The sequence below is a fragment of the Spermophilus citellus genome (assembly GCF_964194105.1).
Source record: "Spermophilus citellus genome assembly, chromosome: 1".
Taxonomy (NCBI): Eukaryota; Metazoa; Chordata; class Mammalia; order Rodentia; family Sciuridae; genus Spermophilus; species Spermophilus citellus.
The window spans coordinates 244,651,209-244,671,234 of NC_138182.1; the positions used below are offsets into that span (position 1 = coordinate 244,651,209).

Below are 20,026 nucleotides of genomic sequence, written 5' to 3' on the forward strand. Positions count from 1 at the left end.
AGAGCAATTATCCTCCCCAAAGAAACTGATGCACACTTAAGTAAACTTGCCCAGGATCATTAATCTAATGAGTGGGTAGTATTTAAGCTCAGGATTTCTGTTCTTAACCACTGTTACCTTGGTAGCTAGAGGATGGTATGGATTATTAAAGCAGATTTATATGCTAAAACAGCAGCAGCAGAATGGATGTGATTCAAGACTGAGGAGACTGGCAAGAAGTGTGGAAGAAGGCTATGGGATTCAGAGAAACAGGTGGGTTTCCTCTGAGGAAGATAAGATTAAGGACAGGGATATATGCAGGTGAATTTCTAGGTAAGTCAGATCTAATGGCTTCTTCTTTCTTCTAGAACAGAAGTGATCAAAGGGAAAGTTGGGGCAGAGTTAAGGCTGATGTTCAAGGAAAGCAGTGAGGATCTGGAGTTTCCTCTAAGGAAAGTGACAGAGGAAGCCCAGAAAGTCCTGCATGGAGGGGACAGTCTCTGGTAGTAGATAGACCCGAGAGTGCATTTTAGTGGTACCATCTATCACCTGAGTGACTGTACTCACTAAATGGTACTAACAAGTTATGGGAAAGACTAAATGAAGTACAAAGTGCTCAGCACACAGATGGTGCTCAATAACGATCATCTTCTACTACTGCTACTATGATTAGGAAGGTCTGTACTACTAAGATTACAGACTAGGACTTTGGTGGCACCAAGCCAAACAGCTTACTATTTCTGCAGTAGAACATTTCTGCAGAAGAACAGTAACAGAGGAAGTAAGTTACCCAATTGATCCAGGTTGGTGATGTATGAGGCAAAGAACAAGAATTCCAGTTACTTCCTAATTCTACCTCCATGGCTGAAAAAGGGAACTATGAGGGACTTAATGGAAAGGTTCTCTAATCTAAACAGAGTGACTGGGTCCTCTCCTTAGCAGCCTCCAAAGAAATCAGGGGGTATATGACAGTCACCTCTAGTTTCCATTGTTATATTGAAGCAACTCATCATATTGACACTTATACGGTATTTCAAGATTTTGAAAGTTAGAAGAACAGATTAATGATAAGGTCTGCTGTTTTTTTACTAGAAACCTTTAATGGAGAAAACAGTAATTTCACAGAAGACACTGTTTCTAGGTAGATATGACTGTGTCACTAGCCACTCCTAACATTGCTGCTCCTATTCTGGAGGTGAGAAACGTAAGAGGAAGTCAGTACCTTTCAAGTCCAGGTCAATAGTTTTAGATCTAGAAGACTCCTGACTCTGCCCCTCCACACAAATCCTCCAATCTGAAATGGTGGAGAAAGGGTGTGTACTCTTTACAGAAATAGCTTCTCTTTCAACCTTGGAGCTAAGAAAGAGTTCAAGGAAGAATCTCGGATTTTTACAAGCTGGGAATGTGTAAAAGTTGATGGTACTGGGTTTTTGCTGTGAACCTGACTGAGGTCCTTTAGAATAAGGATCTAAAGGAAAAAATGTTTAAGCAGGTCTTAATGGCATCTGAAGGATGGCTGCCTATGGTGAGACAGGGAGGATGCACAAAGCACCTTCAGGTTATAACAATGTGAAATGGAACTTAAAGCAAAACCATGAAGTAAATATATGCAACCATTTTCACAAATAAGGGTCAAAAAGTTAAGCATACACTCTGGGAACAGGAAGCAGCCAGGGGTGCCACTAGGTATTGCTCAACTAGAAGGCAGCAGTCTCTAGCTTCATTGGTAAATTCCTGGCTCAATGAATGGACAGCACCTTCATCTCTTTAATCAGCTCTTATTCACCCCTCTATTGGTGTGTCCTTATACAAGGTGGCAGTTGTGAAGGCAGGTGGGGAGCCTATGTGTCTCTATTCTCTAACTGCCCATAAAATTTTGATACTATTAATTCAAATATCAATAGGAAGAGCTGATGAGTCTGTTTCTATCATATGGTTCTGGATGGTTTGTGGGGTGTGTGTGTGTGTGTGTGTGTGTGTGTGTGAGAGAGAGAGAGAGAGAGAGAGAGAGAGAGAGAGAGAGAGAGAAACTAACTCCTGTAGACCCTCAATATTATCTTATTAACTTTTAAAAGTAGTAGGTACAAACCTGAATCAGAACATCACTCATGTTTTCGCTGTATCACTTTTAACCTAAATAAATGAAAGCTACTCTTTTAACCTAAATAAATGAAAGCTACTCTTCCATGATTCTATACCTAGAAGACCCAAAAGGGTCTACAAAAAAACTACTAGAACTAATAAATGAATTCAGCAAAGTGGCAGGATATAAAATCAACACACATAAATCAAAGGCATTTCTGTATATCAGCGACAAAACTTCTGAAACGGAAATGAGGAAAAACACTCCATTCACAATATCCTCAAAAAAAAAATAAAATACTTGGGAATCAACCTAACAAAAGAGGTGAAAGACCTATACAATGCAAAACTACAGAACCCTAAAGAAAGAAACAGAAGAGGATCTTAGAAGATGGAAAAATACACCTTGTTCATGGATAGGCAGAACTAACGTCATCAAAATGGCGATATTACCAAAAGTTCTCTATAGGTTTAATGCAATGCCAATCAAAATCCCAATGGCATTTCTTGTAGAAATAGATAAAGCAATCGTGAAATTCATATGGAAAAATAAAAGACCCAGAATAGCAAAAAAAATTCTAAGCAGGAAGTGTGAATCAGGTGGTATAGCGATACCAGATTTCAAACTATATTACAGAGCAATAGTAATAAAAACAGCATGGTACTGGTACCAAAACAGGCGGGTGGACCAATGGTACAGAATAGAGGACACAGAGACTAATCCACAAAGCTACAACTATCTTATATTTGATAAAGGAGCTAAAAACATGCAATGGAGAAAGGATAGCATCTTCAACAAATGGTGTTGGGAAAACTGGAAATCCATATGCAACAAAATGAAACTGAATCCCCTCCTCTCACCATGCACAAAAGTCAACTCAAAGTGGATAAAGGAGCTAGATATCAAATCAGAGACTCTCCGTCTGATAGAAGAAAAAGTTGGCTCCGATCTACAGATTGTGGGGACAGGCTCAAAATTCCTTAATAGGACACCCATAGCACAAGAGTTAATAACAAGAATCAACAAATGGGACTTACTTAAACTAAAAAGTTTTTTCTCAGCAAGAGAAACAATAAAGAGAGGTAAATAGGGAGCCTACATCATGGGAACAAATTTTTACTCCTCACACTTCAGATAGAGCCCTAATATCCAGAGTATACAAAGAACTCAAAAAATTAGACAATAAGATAACAAATAACCCAATCAACAAATGGGCCAAGGACATGAACAAACACTTCACAGAGGAGGACATACAATCAATCAACAAGTACATGAAAAAATGCTCACCATCTCTAGCAGTCAAGGAAATGCAAATCAAAACCACCCTAAGATACCACCTCACCCCAGTAAGATTGGCAGCCATGATGAAGTCAAACAACAAAGAGTGCTGGCGAGGATGTGGGGAAAAGGGTACTCTTGTACACTGCTGGTGGGACTGCAAACGGGTGCGGCCAATTTAGAAAGCAGTATGGAGATTCCTGGGAAAGCTGGGAATGGAACCACCATTTGACCCTGCTATTGCCCTTCTCGGACTATTTCCTGAAAACCTTAAAAGAGCACACTACAGGGATACTGCCACATCGATGTTCATAGCAGCACAATTCACAATTGCTAGACTGTGGAATCAACCCAGATGCCCTTCAATAGATGAATGGATAAAAAAAATGTGGCATTTATACACCATGGAGTATTACGCAGCACTAAAAAATGGCAAAATCACGGAATTTGCAGGGAAATGGATGGCACTAGAGCAGCTTATGCTTAGTGAAGCTAGCCAATCCCTAAAAAACAAATACCAAATGTCTTCTTTGATATAATGAGAGCAACTAAGAACAGAACAGGGAGGAAGAGCAGGAAGAAAAGATTAACATTAAACAGAGACATGAGGTGGGAGGGAAAGGGAGAAAAAAAGGGAAATCACCTGGAAATGGAGGGAGACCCTCATTGTTATACAAAATTACATATAAGAGGTTATGAGGGGAATGGGATAACAAACATGGAGGGAAATGAATTACAGTAGATGGGGTAGAGAGAGAAGATGGGAGGGGAGGGGGGATAGTAGAGGATAGGAAAGGTAGCAGAATATAACAGTCACTAATATGGCAGTATGTAAAAATGTGATGTGATTCTGCAATCTGTATTTGGGGTAAAAATGGGAGTTCATAACCCACTTGATTCTAATGTATGAAATATGATTTGTCAAGAGCTTTGTAATGTTGTGAACATCCAATTAAAAAAAAAAACTTCAAATTCTGGAAAATTTAGATTTGACACAGTTTTGGATTACAGAGCAATTAAGAAAACGAGGCCACTAGTACCGCATGACACATGCAGTGGGTCTGGCTGTTTGCCCACAGTCTCATCAACAAATCACAGTGTATGTGTAAACATAAACCTGTTTGCAGCTGCCTAGAATAGAGGTTGTTCCCCAAAGGGATTAGTGAAGACTACTGTTAGGTATTGAATTCCCTAGAATCCTACTACAATCCTCTGTAACCCAATACTTATCACTCCCAGTTTTGAAAGTCATCCTGCCTCATCAAATAGGAACAGCCAGACTGGGTGCAAGATAAAAGCCTCAAAGCCATCTGATTCCCATGCTATCTGATGCTGATAAACACTAACCTACTATTGGTTTGCTACAAATCTTTTTTTTTTTTTTTCCTGATCCTGCAAGAGCAGAAATCAAATTCTTCCTAGTCCTTGTTTTTTTTTTTTTCCCCCTTTTTCAAACAGTGATAAAATACATAACATAAAATTCACCATTTAAACCTGTTAAAGTGTTACTGACCTTTTCCAGATTCATGTTCACATCACTGTTCTGGAAGAACTAATTTCTATAAGATCACTCTTTAAGTAAGGGTACAATTCAGTGGTTATTAGTATATTCACAGTTGTGTAACAAGCATCACTACCTAATTTTAGAATATTTTATATCTCCACAAGTTGTCACACCCAATTCTCTTCTCACACCCCCGGCAACCACTAATCTGCTTTGTCTATGAATCTGTCTACTCTGGACATTTCATATGAATGAAATCATACAATGTGCAGCCCTTGTATCTGCTTTCTTTCACTCAAGCTTAATGTGTTCAAGGTTCATCCATATTGTAGCATGAATCACTACTTTTCATGACATTTTATAAACATCAGGGTTACTTAGTTCACACACAAAACAGTATCATACTCATTAAGGACAGAAAGCAGCAAATTTCTCTAGACAATATTTCTACCTTCAGTTTTTTGGCATCCCTAAACTGGTTACCTACAGTTCATGCCCTAATTTAATATTCCCATCTACTTTGGCCTGAGGTTAGGATCACAACTATAACCTGCAACTACTTACCACTAAATCCCAGCTTAGGCTGAACCCTATCTTGAGGGCAGAGATGTTGCTTCACACACTGAACTCAGCATAGTACCTGATCCCCAGGAAGATCTCTGAATTAGTCATCAAATGAACAAGTATCAGATACTAATTACTAATTCACTTGGCACTCAAAATGTACCAAAATTTAAACACAAACATGTTAATAAACTATTATTCTATTATTAGCAGAAGTACCAAAAAACCCAAATTCATTGGAAAATTTTTTACCACACTGAGGTACTCTGTCCTAGGAAAGGAAATATAAAGAACATGTGGCAACAGAGTTGGGCAGTGCACTACAAAGATTTTGCTTTAAAAATCCACAGGAGGGGGGCTGGGGATGTGGCTCAAGTGGTAGCATGCTAGGAGCCACAAGCAAATAATATGATGCATGGCACTTTCCGTTGTAAGGTGATGCCAGCTAGCCATTGAGATGATATGATTATGTTAAGATTTACATTCATATGGAAATTGGACTCCTGCTGTTCACCTTGGCCTGCTAAGGGACTCATGTTATGGGACTCCTGGAGAGTTCCCATTGGTTGGGGAAGGATAGTAGGAGGGAATTCCGGGGTAGGTGGGGGGGGGGGGCCCTGGTTCCGGTAGACGCCTGCATGGGTGGACCGGTTTTTTGGCTTGCCGGCGCGTACGGAGTATTGGCGGCTTTTTCAAAAATAAAGTTTTGTTCCTGCTTGAGTGGCCCGTGATTCTGTGCCCAGCCAGACTGAGGCAGTAGCACGCCTGCCTGGCATGCGTGAGGCACTGGGTTCGATCCTCAACACCACATAAAAATAAAATAAAGATACTGTGTCCACCTAAAACTAACTAACTAAATAAAAAATCCACAGGAGGCAGGAGGGCAGGAGTAGAGTGAATAATTTCAAGAGATAACTCATCACAGAAGCTTTCCTAATGATGAATGCTCAACGCAAAGCAACTTCTTTTTTCATCCTTCATGCACAATTAAAAATATAATATTGTTTATGCATAGTCAGGAAGTAGTAATAGCTGGTGTTTTAGATCAACTACAAGGTTGGCAGATTGAAACCCTAGGCGTCAGCCCACAAAAATATTCTGTTTAAATTCAGTTTAATAAAAATAAAAAACAGGGCTGGGGATGTGGCTCGAGTGGTAGCGCGCTCGCCTGGCGTGCCTGCGGCCCGGGTTCGATCCTCAGCACCACATACCAACAAAGATGTTGTGTCTGCCGAGAACTGAAAAATAAATATTGGAAATTCTCTCTCTCTTTCTCTCTCTCCTCTCTCTCTCTTTAAAAAAAAAAAAAAAACCGATTATGTTCTATCCTTTCTTAGGGGGACAGAGTAGTTTTAAATATAGTCTTCAAAATTCCTGAACTGAATACCATTATAAATAGTTCGCTAGCATTAGACATTCTCAAAACACATGTTCTTAATCATTACAGTGTAAACTAGCCCCAGTTAATGGTTGAAGAATACGTGTAACTACTTCTGAGGCTCAAGGCAATTTTATATAAAAAAAAATTAAGAATCTTATCAGGAACAAATATGTTTTGAACATAGCACATTAAAAAATTCCAATATAACTATTTTATGACATTAAAAAGAAAGACACACTACACTATGAGCTAGAGCTTTGATTATAATATTTTCCCCATCATATAAAAATGTAAAATAACAAGATAAGAGAATGCGGGCTGGGGATGTGGCTCAAGCAGTAGCACGCTTGCCTGGCATGCATGCAGCCTGGGTTCGATCCTCAGCACCACATACAAACAATGATGTTGTGTCTGCCGAAGACTAAAAAATAAATATGAAAATTCTCTCTCTCTCTCTCTTTTCTCAAAAAAAAAAAAAAGATGAGAGAATGCTTATTTTGAAATAGAAGAACTAAATAACATGATAAAAATTAAGAAGAGAGAAACACTATGATGGAAAAAGAAACTATTACTCTAAGTAAATCAAGGTTCTCAAGTTTTTTTGTTTGTTTAATGATGTTTTGTTTTGTTTTGCTTTTGGTACTGGGGATGGAACTTGGGGACACTCAACCACGGAGTCACATCCCCAGCCCCATTTTGTATTTTATTCAGAGACAGTGTCTCACTGAGTTGCTTCACACCTTGCAGTTGCTGAGGTGAACTTTGAACTCACGATTCTCCTGACTCAGTCTACCAAGCCACTGGGATTATGGGCGTGCACCCCACCCCACCCCGCACCTGGCTAATCATGCTGTTTTTAAGAGTTAATATATATAGTCTGTCCCAACTTTAGAAAGAAAAGATTTAGCTAATGGCATTTAGACCAGAAAAACATGAAAATCATGCTGATGTTAGACCTGACTTCAAGTTATAATTAGAAAACTGAATTTCTCAAATTCTTCAAACTTAGATTTGGAGCAAATTATAATCTAGAAATGACTCCCACCCAAATTCAAAAGAGGCAGTATGCTGTGAAAAAGATCAATTCACAGAGGCAACAGGTACTTAGGCAGAACTATACAGCTTCAGGATTTATCATCTATATTTCGATAACATTTCCATTTAAGCATAGAAAAGGACAGAAAAAATAATCCACAAAAAAATTTATAGAAATAACTAAATGTTATTAGTTAGTCTTAGGGTTTTTAACCCTTTGATTTTTATTTAAAAAAAAAACCTAATCTCTGCTATGTTTCACTATTGTTTTGTGTCAGTGTTTTGACTTTACTTGAGAAGCAGGTATTTATTGAGGCACAGAATTTCATCTGTATTTTTCAAAACGTTGGCTGAATGAAGAGTAGAACTGCTGTATTTCATTACCTTGATATCTCTGAAACACAAAAACTGCCATCACTGACCTAAGTTCCTGTGTGTTAAGCAATGTTCCCAACTAAGGTATGTCACACCTAACTTCTCAGACTCAACTGCTGCTACCTACAATGAACTATTATTAACTTTCTTACCATTCCTACAAGCATGAATTTTTTGTGGATGAAGATGGTATAGTCTAGGGTAGGGTTTAAGGAGTCTTCAGGTGTTCAAAGTTTAATAATAAGTTGTTACAATGATTAAACAAACTTATCAACTTGTAGTCACAAAGGTCAAATTATGGTATGATGACACTGGCAAAATTATTTACCTTGAATTCGTTATGCAAAATGGAGATGATACTATTTACAATGAAATGCTATTTTAGTGATTAGATGCAAATCTTACAAAACTCTTAGCATGATGAGTTACTTAACAGTGACCTCAGTAACAAAATGCTCAGCAAAGTGAGCATAATTGATGGTTTAGAAATTTATTATCTTTAGGGAAAGTTCTAAGACACCACATTAAATTAATTAAAAAACAATGTACGATGTATAAACTATGACATTAAAAACCTTAAAACTGGGCTGGGGCTACAGCTCAGAGGTATAGAGCACACGCCCAGCATGTGTGAGGCTCTGGGTTCAATCTCAGCACCACATAAAAATGAATAAATAAATAAATAGATAGGTAGATAGATAGATAAAGGTATTATGTCCATCTACAACTTAAAAAAAAAAAAAGGGGGAGAAAAAACCCCTGAAAATCAAAAACAAAACTTTAAAACCCATAAAGATCAATATAATAAAGGATCTTAATTTAGAACTTTTATATTCTATGGCAGACGCTCTGAAAGGGAAATGAGGAAAACTATCCCATTTGCAATAATCTCAAAAAAAAAAAAAAAGAAAGAAAAGAAAACACACTTGGCAATCAAGTCAACGAAAGAGGTAAAAGATCTATACAATGAAAACTACAGAACCCTAAAGAAATCAAAGTAGACCTTAGAAGATGAAAAGATCTACCCTTGCTCTTGGACAAGCAGAGTTAATATTATCAAAATGATCATATTACCAAAAGCACTATATAGATTTAATGCAATTCTGATCAAAATTCCAATGGCATTCCTCATAGAAATAGAAAAAGCAATCATGAAATTCATCTGGAAAAATAAGAGACCCAGAATAGCTAAAGCAATCCTTAGGAGGAAGAATGAAGCAGGTGGCATCACTATATCAGACCTTAAACTATACTACAGAGCAATAGTAACAAAAACAGCATGGTATTGGCACCAAATTAGACTGGTAGACCAATGGTACAGAAGAGAGGACACAGAATCTAACCCACAAAATTACAATTATCTTATATTAGACAAAGGTGCCAAAAACATACATTGGAGAAAAGATAGCCTCTTCAATAAATGGTGCTGGGCAAACTAGAAAAACATATGCAACAAAACGAAATTAAACTCTATCTCTCACCATGCACAAAACTCAATTCAAAGTGGATCAAAGACCTAGGAATTAAATCATATACACTTGACTGGCATGTGTGAGGCACTGGGTTTGATTCTCAGCACCACATATAAATAAATAAAATAAAAGTCTATCAACAATTAAAAAAAAAGAATTAAAAGCAAGAATCAATAAATGGGATGAATTCAAACTAAAAAAGTTTCCTCTCAGCAAAAGAAACAATTTGTGAGGTGAATAGAGAACCTACATCTTGTGAGCAATTTTTTACCCTTCACACATCAAAAAGCTAAACACCAAAAAAATAAAAAATAAAAACCCAGTCAATAAAGGGGCCAAGGACCTGAACAGACACTTCTCAGAAGAAGATATACAATTAATCAACAAATATATGAAAAAATGTTCATCATCTCTAGCAATTAGAGAAATGCAAATCAAAACTACTCTTCTCACTCCTGTCAGAATGGCAGCAATTATGAAGACAAATAACAATAAGTGTTGGCGAGGATATGAGGGAAAAGGTACGCTCATACACTGCTGGTGGGACTACAAATTGGTGCAGCCAATATGGAAAGTAGTACGGAGATTCCTTGGAAAACTGGGAATGAAAAACCACCATTTGATCCAGCTATTCTTCTCCTTGGTCTATACCCAAAGGACTTAAAAACAGCATACTACAGAGACACAGCCACATCAATGTTTATAGCAGCACAATTCACAATAGCAAAACTAGATGCCCTTCAGTAGATGAATGGATAAAAAAATGTGGCATATATATACAATGGAATATTACTCAGAGAATAAAATCATGGCATTTGCAGGTAAATGGATGGAGTTGGAGAAGATAATGCCAAGTGAAGTTAGCCAATTCCAACAAAACAAATGTTCAATGTTTTGTCTGATATAAGGTGAATGACTCATAATGGGGTAAGGAGGGGGAACAGAGGAGGAACTGACAAACTCTAGATAGGACAGAGAGGTGGGAGGGGAAGGGAGAGGGCAGGGGCTTAGCAATGATGGTAGAATGTGATGGACATCATTATCCAAAGTACATGTACAAAGACATGAATTGGTGTGAACATACTTTATATACAACCAGAGGTATGAAAAGTTGTGCTCTATATGTGTCATATGAATTGTAATGTATTCTGCTATCATTTATTTAAAAAAAATAATAAAAAAATTCTGTGGCAGAGAAATTTAACCTCATCATAAAAATTACTGACTCATAAATATCAATAATGTATTATTTCCATAATATTATCAGCTGGAAGTCATATAATATTGGGTATATCAAAATGTAATTTTTCTCAAATTAGACCTAAAAGCAACAGTAATAGTATTTTAAATATTCTTAAAATTTTTATGAAAGCCAAGCTCATTTCTTTTTTTTTTGGGGGGGGGTGGAGCGGGGGTGGGGTGGGGTGGGGGTGGTGGTGGCAGGTACCAGGGATTAAACTCAGGAGCATTCAACCACTAAGCCACATCTCTGGCCCTATTTTGTATTTTATTTAGAGACAGGGTCTCACTGAGTTACTTAGTGGCTCACTTTTGCTGAAGCCGGCATTGAACTCATGATCCTTCTACCTCAGCCTCCCAAGTCGCTGGGATTACAGGCATGTGCCACCACGCCCGGCTATTTTCATTTTTAATAGTACAATGTAAATATCTAATTTACCAAATACAATTCACCATGAAAAACGTCTACAAAACCAATCTATTCCCAATGAATGCAGCAGTTGTGAATAAGATTTTCTCTAAATATTCTTGTATACTTTTATTTCTTATAATTCATTTGTAATCATTTATATGTTCTTTTTACTTTTTCACTTAAAAATTTCTCTCCAAGTAGATAACAGTTATTCTTCAGTTTCTTAAAATTCTGCTCATTAATTTTAATTTGCTTCATTCTGTAATAATAGTCTGAATGAAGCCATGTTTGTTATTACACATGCAATGATCAATCATTTCAGCTCTGCTATTTTTCATGAAATCTTATAGCAAACCATTAAGTTCTTACCAAGAGAACAAAAGCAAACTGCAAAACTATACACACACACACACATATATATATATATATATAAAACTTACTAAGATCATCTCTCTATTTATGAGTGCAGACACTTAGGCACAGAATTATGTTCTGTTAAAATAGTTTCCTAAGAAATTTAGTAGAAGCAGACTGTGCTTATTGAATAATACAAAAGGTCTGTAAAAAATACTTTTTTTAACCAACATGGGCAAAAGATTCCATTTTACTACCAAAATTTAAAAAAATATATTATTCACATTTAATTAAAACAAGACTATCTTGAGTATATTTCTTATACTGGGAATATGTACATTTACACAAAATTTAACCATACCTTCAAAGACATCTGTCATTTTGCAGATGTGGGCAAAGGTAGCTCCAGTTGCCCAGGTATATACCACATCCATTAGGTGAGGTTTGAATGAGCTTAGGTAAGTTTCCTCATCAATTTCCAATTTTGCTTCTGCTGAAACTTTTGCAATTCTTTTAGCACATTCCTTTAAAAATAAAAGACATAGCTAAAATTCCTTATTCATGATCTCCTACATCACTTTTTTCTTTAGGATTCCAAAGTCAGTATTACACAAAGTTCCCTATAGTTTAGATGTTATTCTGCAATTTGGATAGTCTTATTTCTAAGGATGCACAATGCTAAGTGATTAAACAGCTAAGCTTTTTTCTTCATGTTGAAGTGGCTAAGAAATATACCAAGAACATGATTTTCAGCCAGTTGTTTCTTTTCTACAAAACCTGAGAACTCTATATTAAAATTATTCAGAAAGTGCCATTTAAATAATTTCTAATTGGGCTGGGGTTGTAGCCCAGTGATAGAGTGCTTGCCCTGCAAGCGTGAGGTACTGGATTGATCCTCAGCACCACATAAAAATAAATAAATAAAAATAAAGATATTGTGTTCATCTACAACTAAAAAAAAAAATTCAAAAATGAAAAATCTCTGATTGTTCCATTAATAAAACCAAAACAATAACAAAGCATTTAGAAGAAAACAAATCCTATGGAAAAGTATATATTTCCCCAGCAATACTTAAAAGTATATAAATCTTAACATTTTATTTTCTCATTTCTTAGTAACATTAAGAGATACTGAATGTTCCACTGAGAGCTATTTTTTATGATTTATTTAACTTAAAAGGCAGATAAAAAATAGTTCATTTTCAGGAAATAAAAAAAGACACAAATTTATTTCTATAAGATACTGAGGCTTTGAGTATTTAGTGATAAATTACTAATGATAAAGCAGATTTTAAAATGTTGTTATTAACTAGAATGGAAAAATGTGCCAAAAGTATATTAAATGTATGCAATGCCATTTTTCCCACTAAAGAAGAAAATGATGTAAGCAATGAATTGTCAATATCCTATCCACACTATTCAGTTTTAAATCTGCATTCAGAGACTATATACAATTCATTGTAATGAGAACGTTTAATTACTAAAATGAAAATAATAAAAATGTTAATAAAACAGCATTAAATGACATGACTAACATCAAATGATATATTTAATCCCAACTACAGTTGTCTCTGTGGAATAATAAAGTACTAGGATTACACTATCACAACATTTATTTTACAATATACTATCTTACCTGCATTTGTCGAAGTGGACCTGCTAACTGTTCTGTCAATTTGGGCATCTCACTAGACTATGGAAAAAAAAAGTTTAAAAATATAAGTTTAGAGTGCAGTACATATCACCTGTTTTTAAAAATCAAACAAAGCTTTTGTGTTATCCATTAATATCAAATTATAATGACTTTTAGAGTCATTAGCATTTTGCATTTCAAATCAACTTTACAAGCAATATAACTTTTCATCCTCAACATTTCAGAGGAAAATATTACACAGCTAAATTTACAAAGTGTACTATTTTTATCATTACAAATGGAACCAAGAAAGACAGCAAATATTGCAAACATACAAAGTTTAGTTGCATCAACACCATAAACAGTTTAATCACAGGACACTCGTAAGAACTCTATAGGAACTGGAAATTTGAGATGGATAAAGGACATTAAAAATATTGCCCTTAATTTTTATTTTACCCAGATATTTCCAGCTCTTTAACAAGCATAACAAAGTTCAATCTGATTTTTAGTATTTTTTTAAAATATTTTTTTAGTTGTTGATAGACCTTATTTAATTTATTTATTTATTTGCAATCTGAGAACTGAACCCAGTGTCTCACACCTGCTAGGCAAGTGCTCTACCACTGAGCTACAAGCCCAACCCTTTTAGTATTCTTACTACTGCTTTCCCACTATAAAGTGTATCAATTTTTCACTTAGATTATAATAAAGTTTCATGTCCATCACTAAGTAGCTAAATACACTTGGACAAGTTCCTTGAATTCTGAATGTTGAACTCTTGCCCTGTTAGAAATAATAAAGCCGGATTCTCAAAACTGACAGGCTTGTGATAAAAATAAAAATATTATTAATAAAGAAATTTTGACAAAGGTAGAGTTAATATACAACAAAATTATTGTAAGAATGGTATAAATGTTACTAATGTTTATAGCAGTGCAATTCACAATAGCCAAGTTATGGAACTAGCCAAGGTTGTGTGTCAACAAATGAAAGGATAAAGAAAATGTGGTATATAAACACAATGAAGTTTTACTCAGATATAAAGAATGAAATTCTGTCATTTACTGGTAAATGAATGGAACTGGAGAATACCATGCTAAGTGAAATAAGCCAGACACACAAAATTAAGGGTTAAATGTTTTCTCTTATATACAGAAACTTAGAGAGAAATAAGGACTAAAAGCAGGGATATTATGGGAGAGGGTGGTGGTCTCATGAAAACAGAGGGGAGAGCAGTGAAGTTGAGGAAGGGGACCGAAGTGGGGAGGTAATAGGGGTGGGAAATCACAATCGAGGAAGACTGGAATGTGTAGGACAGAATTTAAAGTAATTACAAGTGATTTTTTTAAAAAGCAATTACAGATTAGTTGAAATGCACCTCCCTACATTTTAAGCATCCGTAGTTACAAATGACTTAGTTTTGATTTGTATCATGCACATGTGCATATTACGTAATAAAGCATGAACTAGACTCTATATTGTTCCTGTTAAAACCAAAGTTTATTGATGAATGAGAAAAAGCAAAAGAGCCAGTATGAACTCAACATCTCAGTTTAGTAAATAATATAAGACCATTAAATGTCTTTGACATTATGTCCATTCATGGGCAACAGCAACTAATCACCTTCCTTTTTTCTAGCCACTATAGGTACAAAGTACGGTCTTGATATAAGAGGAACAAGTACAATTTTACTAATGCTGTCCTACCAGATAAGAACACAACATGCCCCTTCATCTCTCCTGCAGATCTCAATTCAAATTACAGTTTACTGGGAAAACCTTTTCTAATAATCTTATTTAAAATAGTAACCCCAATACCCAGGGATCTCTATCCAACCCTTTTACTTTTCTCCCAATTTTCATCACTACTTGACAGAATATGTTTGTATTTTATATATCTTCACTAACTTTGCATCTAAGATTCATGAAAGTAAAACTTTCTGCTGTATCTCTGGTGCCTGGAGTAAGGCTGACAGAGACACGGAAGAAACTGCTCTATCTTTAGCTGCTCTAAAGATGCCATTAAAAAGAAATTTACAGGTATTAAACAAGTGGCAAATAAATGGCTTGGATGATATTAAGGACCGTTTGATACTTACAGAGAAACTGGGAGATAGTCCAACAGTTTCACATGAAGGAAAACCATTGTAAAATGACTGACATGTGCCTTCTGGATCACAAGAGGGTTTCACCTCTCCAGCCCAGTCCACTGGAAAAGCATTAGGTGGTTTTTTGTTTTCTTTTGTTTTGTTTTCCCTTTCCACCTGGCCTTTCCAACATAATGAATGAAGGAGGTATGATTCATTTAAGCCTCCTATTAAGTGTTGCCATTCTATTCTCTAATATGGTACTTTTATGTAGAACCCAAGGATTCCTTCCTATCTTATTTTTCCCCAAACAACTGGTTATATGCCCCTCTTGCAGTGCACTGAATGTCTTGAAATAACCCTGTACTAGGCAGATGGTGAAATTTTTTCAGTATTATTTTTGTTGCACTTGACAGTAGTTCTGTGAGGCACTGGAGCATTCATGCACCTCACCTGCCTTAGTCTTTTTTTGAGACATGACAGTACGCATATTACACTATGCATGAAAAACACTTTATAAAAAATGAGTTCAATCTCTCAAAAGAAATGCCGATTGTTTTGCTAACTATGTCATCAATTTATGCTAGTGCCTCAGTGCTCATTCCTGTTATCTGCATATCTTCTTAAAAGAAATACCTGTTATTAATGCCTTTTTGTTTTCCACTGAGTGTACACTACTGAATAAGTATAGTTTTATGTTTATCATATGAGTGTTGCAACATTAAAGAGACTTCAAATGTCAGTCATGATGGCAATTTCTGTATTAAAAAAAGCCTTAAATGAAACATTGCTTTAAGATCAAACTCTCCACCTTCACAAAAATGGCCACATTGCAATAAAAATTGTGGCATGTTACAAAAAAGGAAAATCATTAATAGGTAAACAGATCAATAGCAGAACTGAAAAAAACACTTTGTCTTATACAATTTACTTAAAAATCAAACTATGGAATACAGTAAAACATCCTCTAAAAATTTAGAAAACAAGATTAAATTTTTACAAGGCTTAAGTCCTTGTCTTAATTCTCTACAATGAATTATACCTTAAACTTGAACAGTAAAACAATATATTTTACTTTTTTAAAAAATTTTAATTTGTTATATATGACAACAAGAATGTATCACAATTCATAGTGAGGTAAGTAGGGAGCCTACTAATTGGGAACAAATTCTTACCACACACACATCAGATAGAGCACTAATCTCTAGAATATATTTTACTTTTAAAAGCAAACCATCCTGGTTTGGGGAAAACAGTACAAGGGAAACAGTACAAGTACTTCTGTGTGCTCCATTTGGCACTTTATTCCAAATGTCTTCTTGTGGCACTGAGGATCAAACCTAGGGTCGTATGCATATTAAGACAAGCACTCAACCACTGAATTATGGCCATTTTTGTATTTTTAGGAGTTCTTAAAAATGAACTAATTACTCATATTAAAAATTAATTACTAATTACTCATATTAAACCAACAAGGATTTTATCATCACTGCCTTAAACCTTGCCCATGAAAACTGAGACTTCAGTTTCTCACAGGATTAATTGCTTCGCAGTTAATAGTGGGATGTGTTTAATTCAACCTTATTATCTATCTTCATTTTTATTAGATATTCCTAAATTTTATTTCCACTTATCTTTTTCTTTCTAGAACTGAGTAATAAACTGGGTTATAAAAGCAAATAAAAAACTGATTAGTGATGAACTGTCCACAGATAAAATCTTACTCTTCTAATAATGTACACACTTAATTATTCAATTCTTTCCTACTATATTTGTGTTAAATGTGCTTTGACCGAGACCACAAAAAAAGAAGCATCTATTACACTAATTTAACCTAAACCACAGCACTTGTGAATTAATAAATCAAATATGCTAAATCTATTTACTCACATTCTCTTGAAACACAAAGCAGCTTAATAACGCCGTTGCTTGTTCTGCAGAAAGGTCATTGAAAAGTCCATTAAACATCATCTCAGTTAGAAGCAGCTCATCAGCACTGTCAAAGGAAAAAAAAAAAAGAATAAATATCAAATGTCAGCATATAAAACAAATGTTGACTATATATACCTTTAGCATGCTGCTTTTTAATAAAATGTATTATTTTGCTGGGAATGGTGGTGCACGCCTGTAATCCCAGCGACTAAGAAGACTTAAGGAAAGAGGATCATGAGTTCAAAGCCAATCTCAGCAACTTAGTGAGAACCTACATCAAGATATGAAAAACAATTTTGTTAGAAATCAGAATTTATGCCCACCAAGCCCACATTTCACACCTTATTTTTCTAGTGTCTACAATCAAGATGGGCAACAGCCTTTGAATAAAACAAACTGTTGCTTACCATATAAATTTTTCTTCATACTTTAGAATATCTTTAAAAAAGTATACAGTTAGAGCTGGGGTTGTGGTTCAGTGGCAGAGCGCTTGCCTCACTCGTATGAGGCACTGGGTTTGATACTCAGCATCATGTAAAAATAAATAAATAAAATAAAGGTGTTGTGTCCATCTACAACTAAAAATAAAAAAAAAATATGGCTACAAACTATTAATCTTTACAAATGTAACTTCAAAAATAAAAGTAAAAAAACTAAATTTGGATCCACTAAGGTAAATCGAGAGTTAAGTCAAAAGAGGACAATACCAACAAGACAAGACTACCAACTACAGTCTAACGTGGGAGGCCGACAAGTAAACCAAACATCACAGAACAGTGGTCTAACAGAGTGCTCTAAAGAAGTTCATACAGGTGGTTATGTATAAAAAGTTGAGGAGCCTAAAGTCAGACTGGAGAGGCCCACAGCAAATTTTAAGAGATCTTGGAAAAAAAGACTAAGGAATTAGCAGGATGGAAGGTAATGATAAAGAAAAAGTCATGTCAACCAAAGCAACAGTATTTGAAGAATGTGTCAATAAATAGGCTGAAGAAGGAAGAGCAAGAATATACAAGGTTATAGTATTTATGCTTAAAAGCAATAGAGAATCACAAAAAAACTTTTACCAATGAATGATATACAAGAATTTGTGTTTTAGAAAGAATATTGTAAAGGCAGTCTGAAGGATGTAAAAAACTCAAGAAAGTAGGCAATGAATAAATAGGGAGCTAGTGCAGTACACTAGGCAAGAAATAATGAATGTACATTAGTAGGTGACAATGTTTAAAAGGGCAGAGAGTTACATATAGGAAGACAGAAGGAGTATACAATGACCCCAAATTTTTGCAAATTTTGAGAAAATATTAATGTACTTTGATATAATATCAGTTCTATAAACAGAAAACGTATCTTAAGATAAAATCAATACACATTCTTCCAAGACTAAATCTGGCTACAGATTTAATAAATTTTTATTGTTAGCCAGTAGGTTATACCAGAAAAAAATAATTCTAGTAACATGAATTTTAGCATATGAATAAATAGATCAAACTTATATGGATGCCATTTTTTTTCCCCTAAAATATTTTCTATTCACATTTGGATGAATCCATGAATGCAGAACCCTGAGAATACAGAGAGATGACTCCACCTTATATCCATTTTTAAGCTATGATCTCTAATATGCTATTGTAATATCTTATGGTTAGCCCAAAACTTCAGTAAAATCTCCAACACACATAAAAGGATAATGGTTATCTATTAGTTTCTAGATGGAGAAATGTTCATATATGCAAAATAAAAATAAATAAATTCTCTTTCTCTACACACTCATGATTATGCATAAACTAAGATTATGTAAAAATTACATTATGCATTAAAAAGCTATTTCTTTTTTAAAAATATTCATTTTTTAGTTGTACACAATACCTTTTTTTTTTTAATTTGTTTTTATGTGGTGCTGAGGATACCACCCAGGGCCTCACACGTGCTAGGCGAGCGCTCTACCACTGAGCCACAACCCCAGCCCCTAAAAAACCATTTCATAGAAAATATATCAAATGGCTGAGGTGCGCGCGCGTGCACGTATGTGTGTGTGTGTGTGTGTGTGTGTGTGTGTGTCTGTGTATTAATTACTGAGACTTGACCTTTTTCTAATATCTTAATTTTGTGATCTAAAACTGTATGTAACGTGAAAGGTATTATGACACGTTTATATTTAACACAGCTTTTTGCTAAAGATGAACACCTTTCATTTAAAAAATAGTATCTTATCTTAAAATCAACTTTCCAGAAAAACAATATTTTACCTGCTTATCTCACAAGCTACTCGTCCTTTCATCTCTATGACATCAGAAGAAGTAGCAAATCCCAACCTTCTTAAAACACGTTTGCGACATTTGAGTTCATCCATTTGTAGGACAGTTCTTGCTTTCTTCAGTTCTCGTTTTGCAGATTTAATATCTATTGCAATCTAAGGCAGAGAAAGTAAAGAAAGCTCAATTATAAAGTGAAAATATGTTGAGACCCTATCTGGGGGAAAAAGAATACACATCTCTGTATAATGCATGGATATATAAGCATAGGAGCTTTCCCCCATGACACATGAGTGAGATAAGCTTCCTTTCCCATTTAATATTAGGATTTCTTTTCCAAAGAGAACATATAAATCCAACTTTCTCTTTACTGAGAATCTTGGTTTCCATTGTATTGATCAGCATTTCCTACCAATCAACACTGAGATTATTTATATTAAATT

The 20,026-nt window shown here is 35.2% G+C and overlaps 1 protein-coding gene across 4 annotated transcripts in view; it reads right to left on the bottom strand.

Annotated features, from left to right (window-relative positions):
• Positions 1–20,026, bottom strand: part of MTREX (Mtr4 exosome RNA helicase) — a 100,947-nt gene that overhangs the window by 6,112 nt on the left and 74,809 nt on the right. For all 4 annotated transcript variants that reach the window (XM_081306665.1, XM_081306664.1, XM_081306666.1 and 1 more), the window contains 4 exons: positions 19,578–19,741; positions 17,290–17,395; positions 13,313–13,369; positions 12,038–12,200 (listed from right to left, as the gene is read on the bottom strand). In XM_081306665.1, coding sequence (XP_081162791.1) covers positions 12,038–12,200; positions 13,313–13,369; positions 17,290–17,395; positions 19,578–19,741 — 490 coding nt within the window. The remainder of the gene's footprint in view (positions 1–12,037; positions 12,201–13,312; positions 13,370–17,289; positions 17,396–19,577; positions 19,742–20,026) is intronic.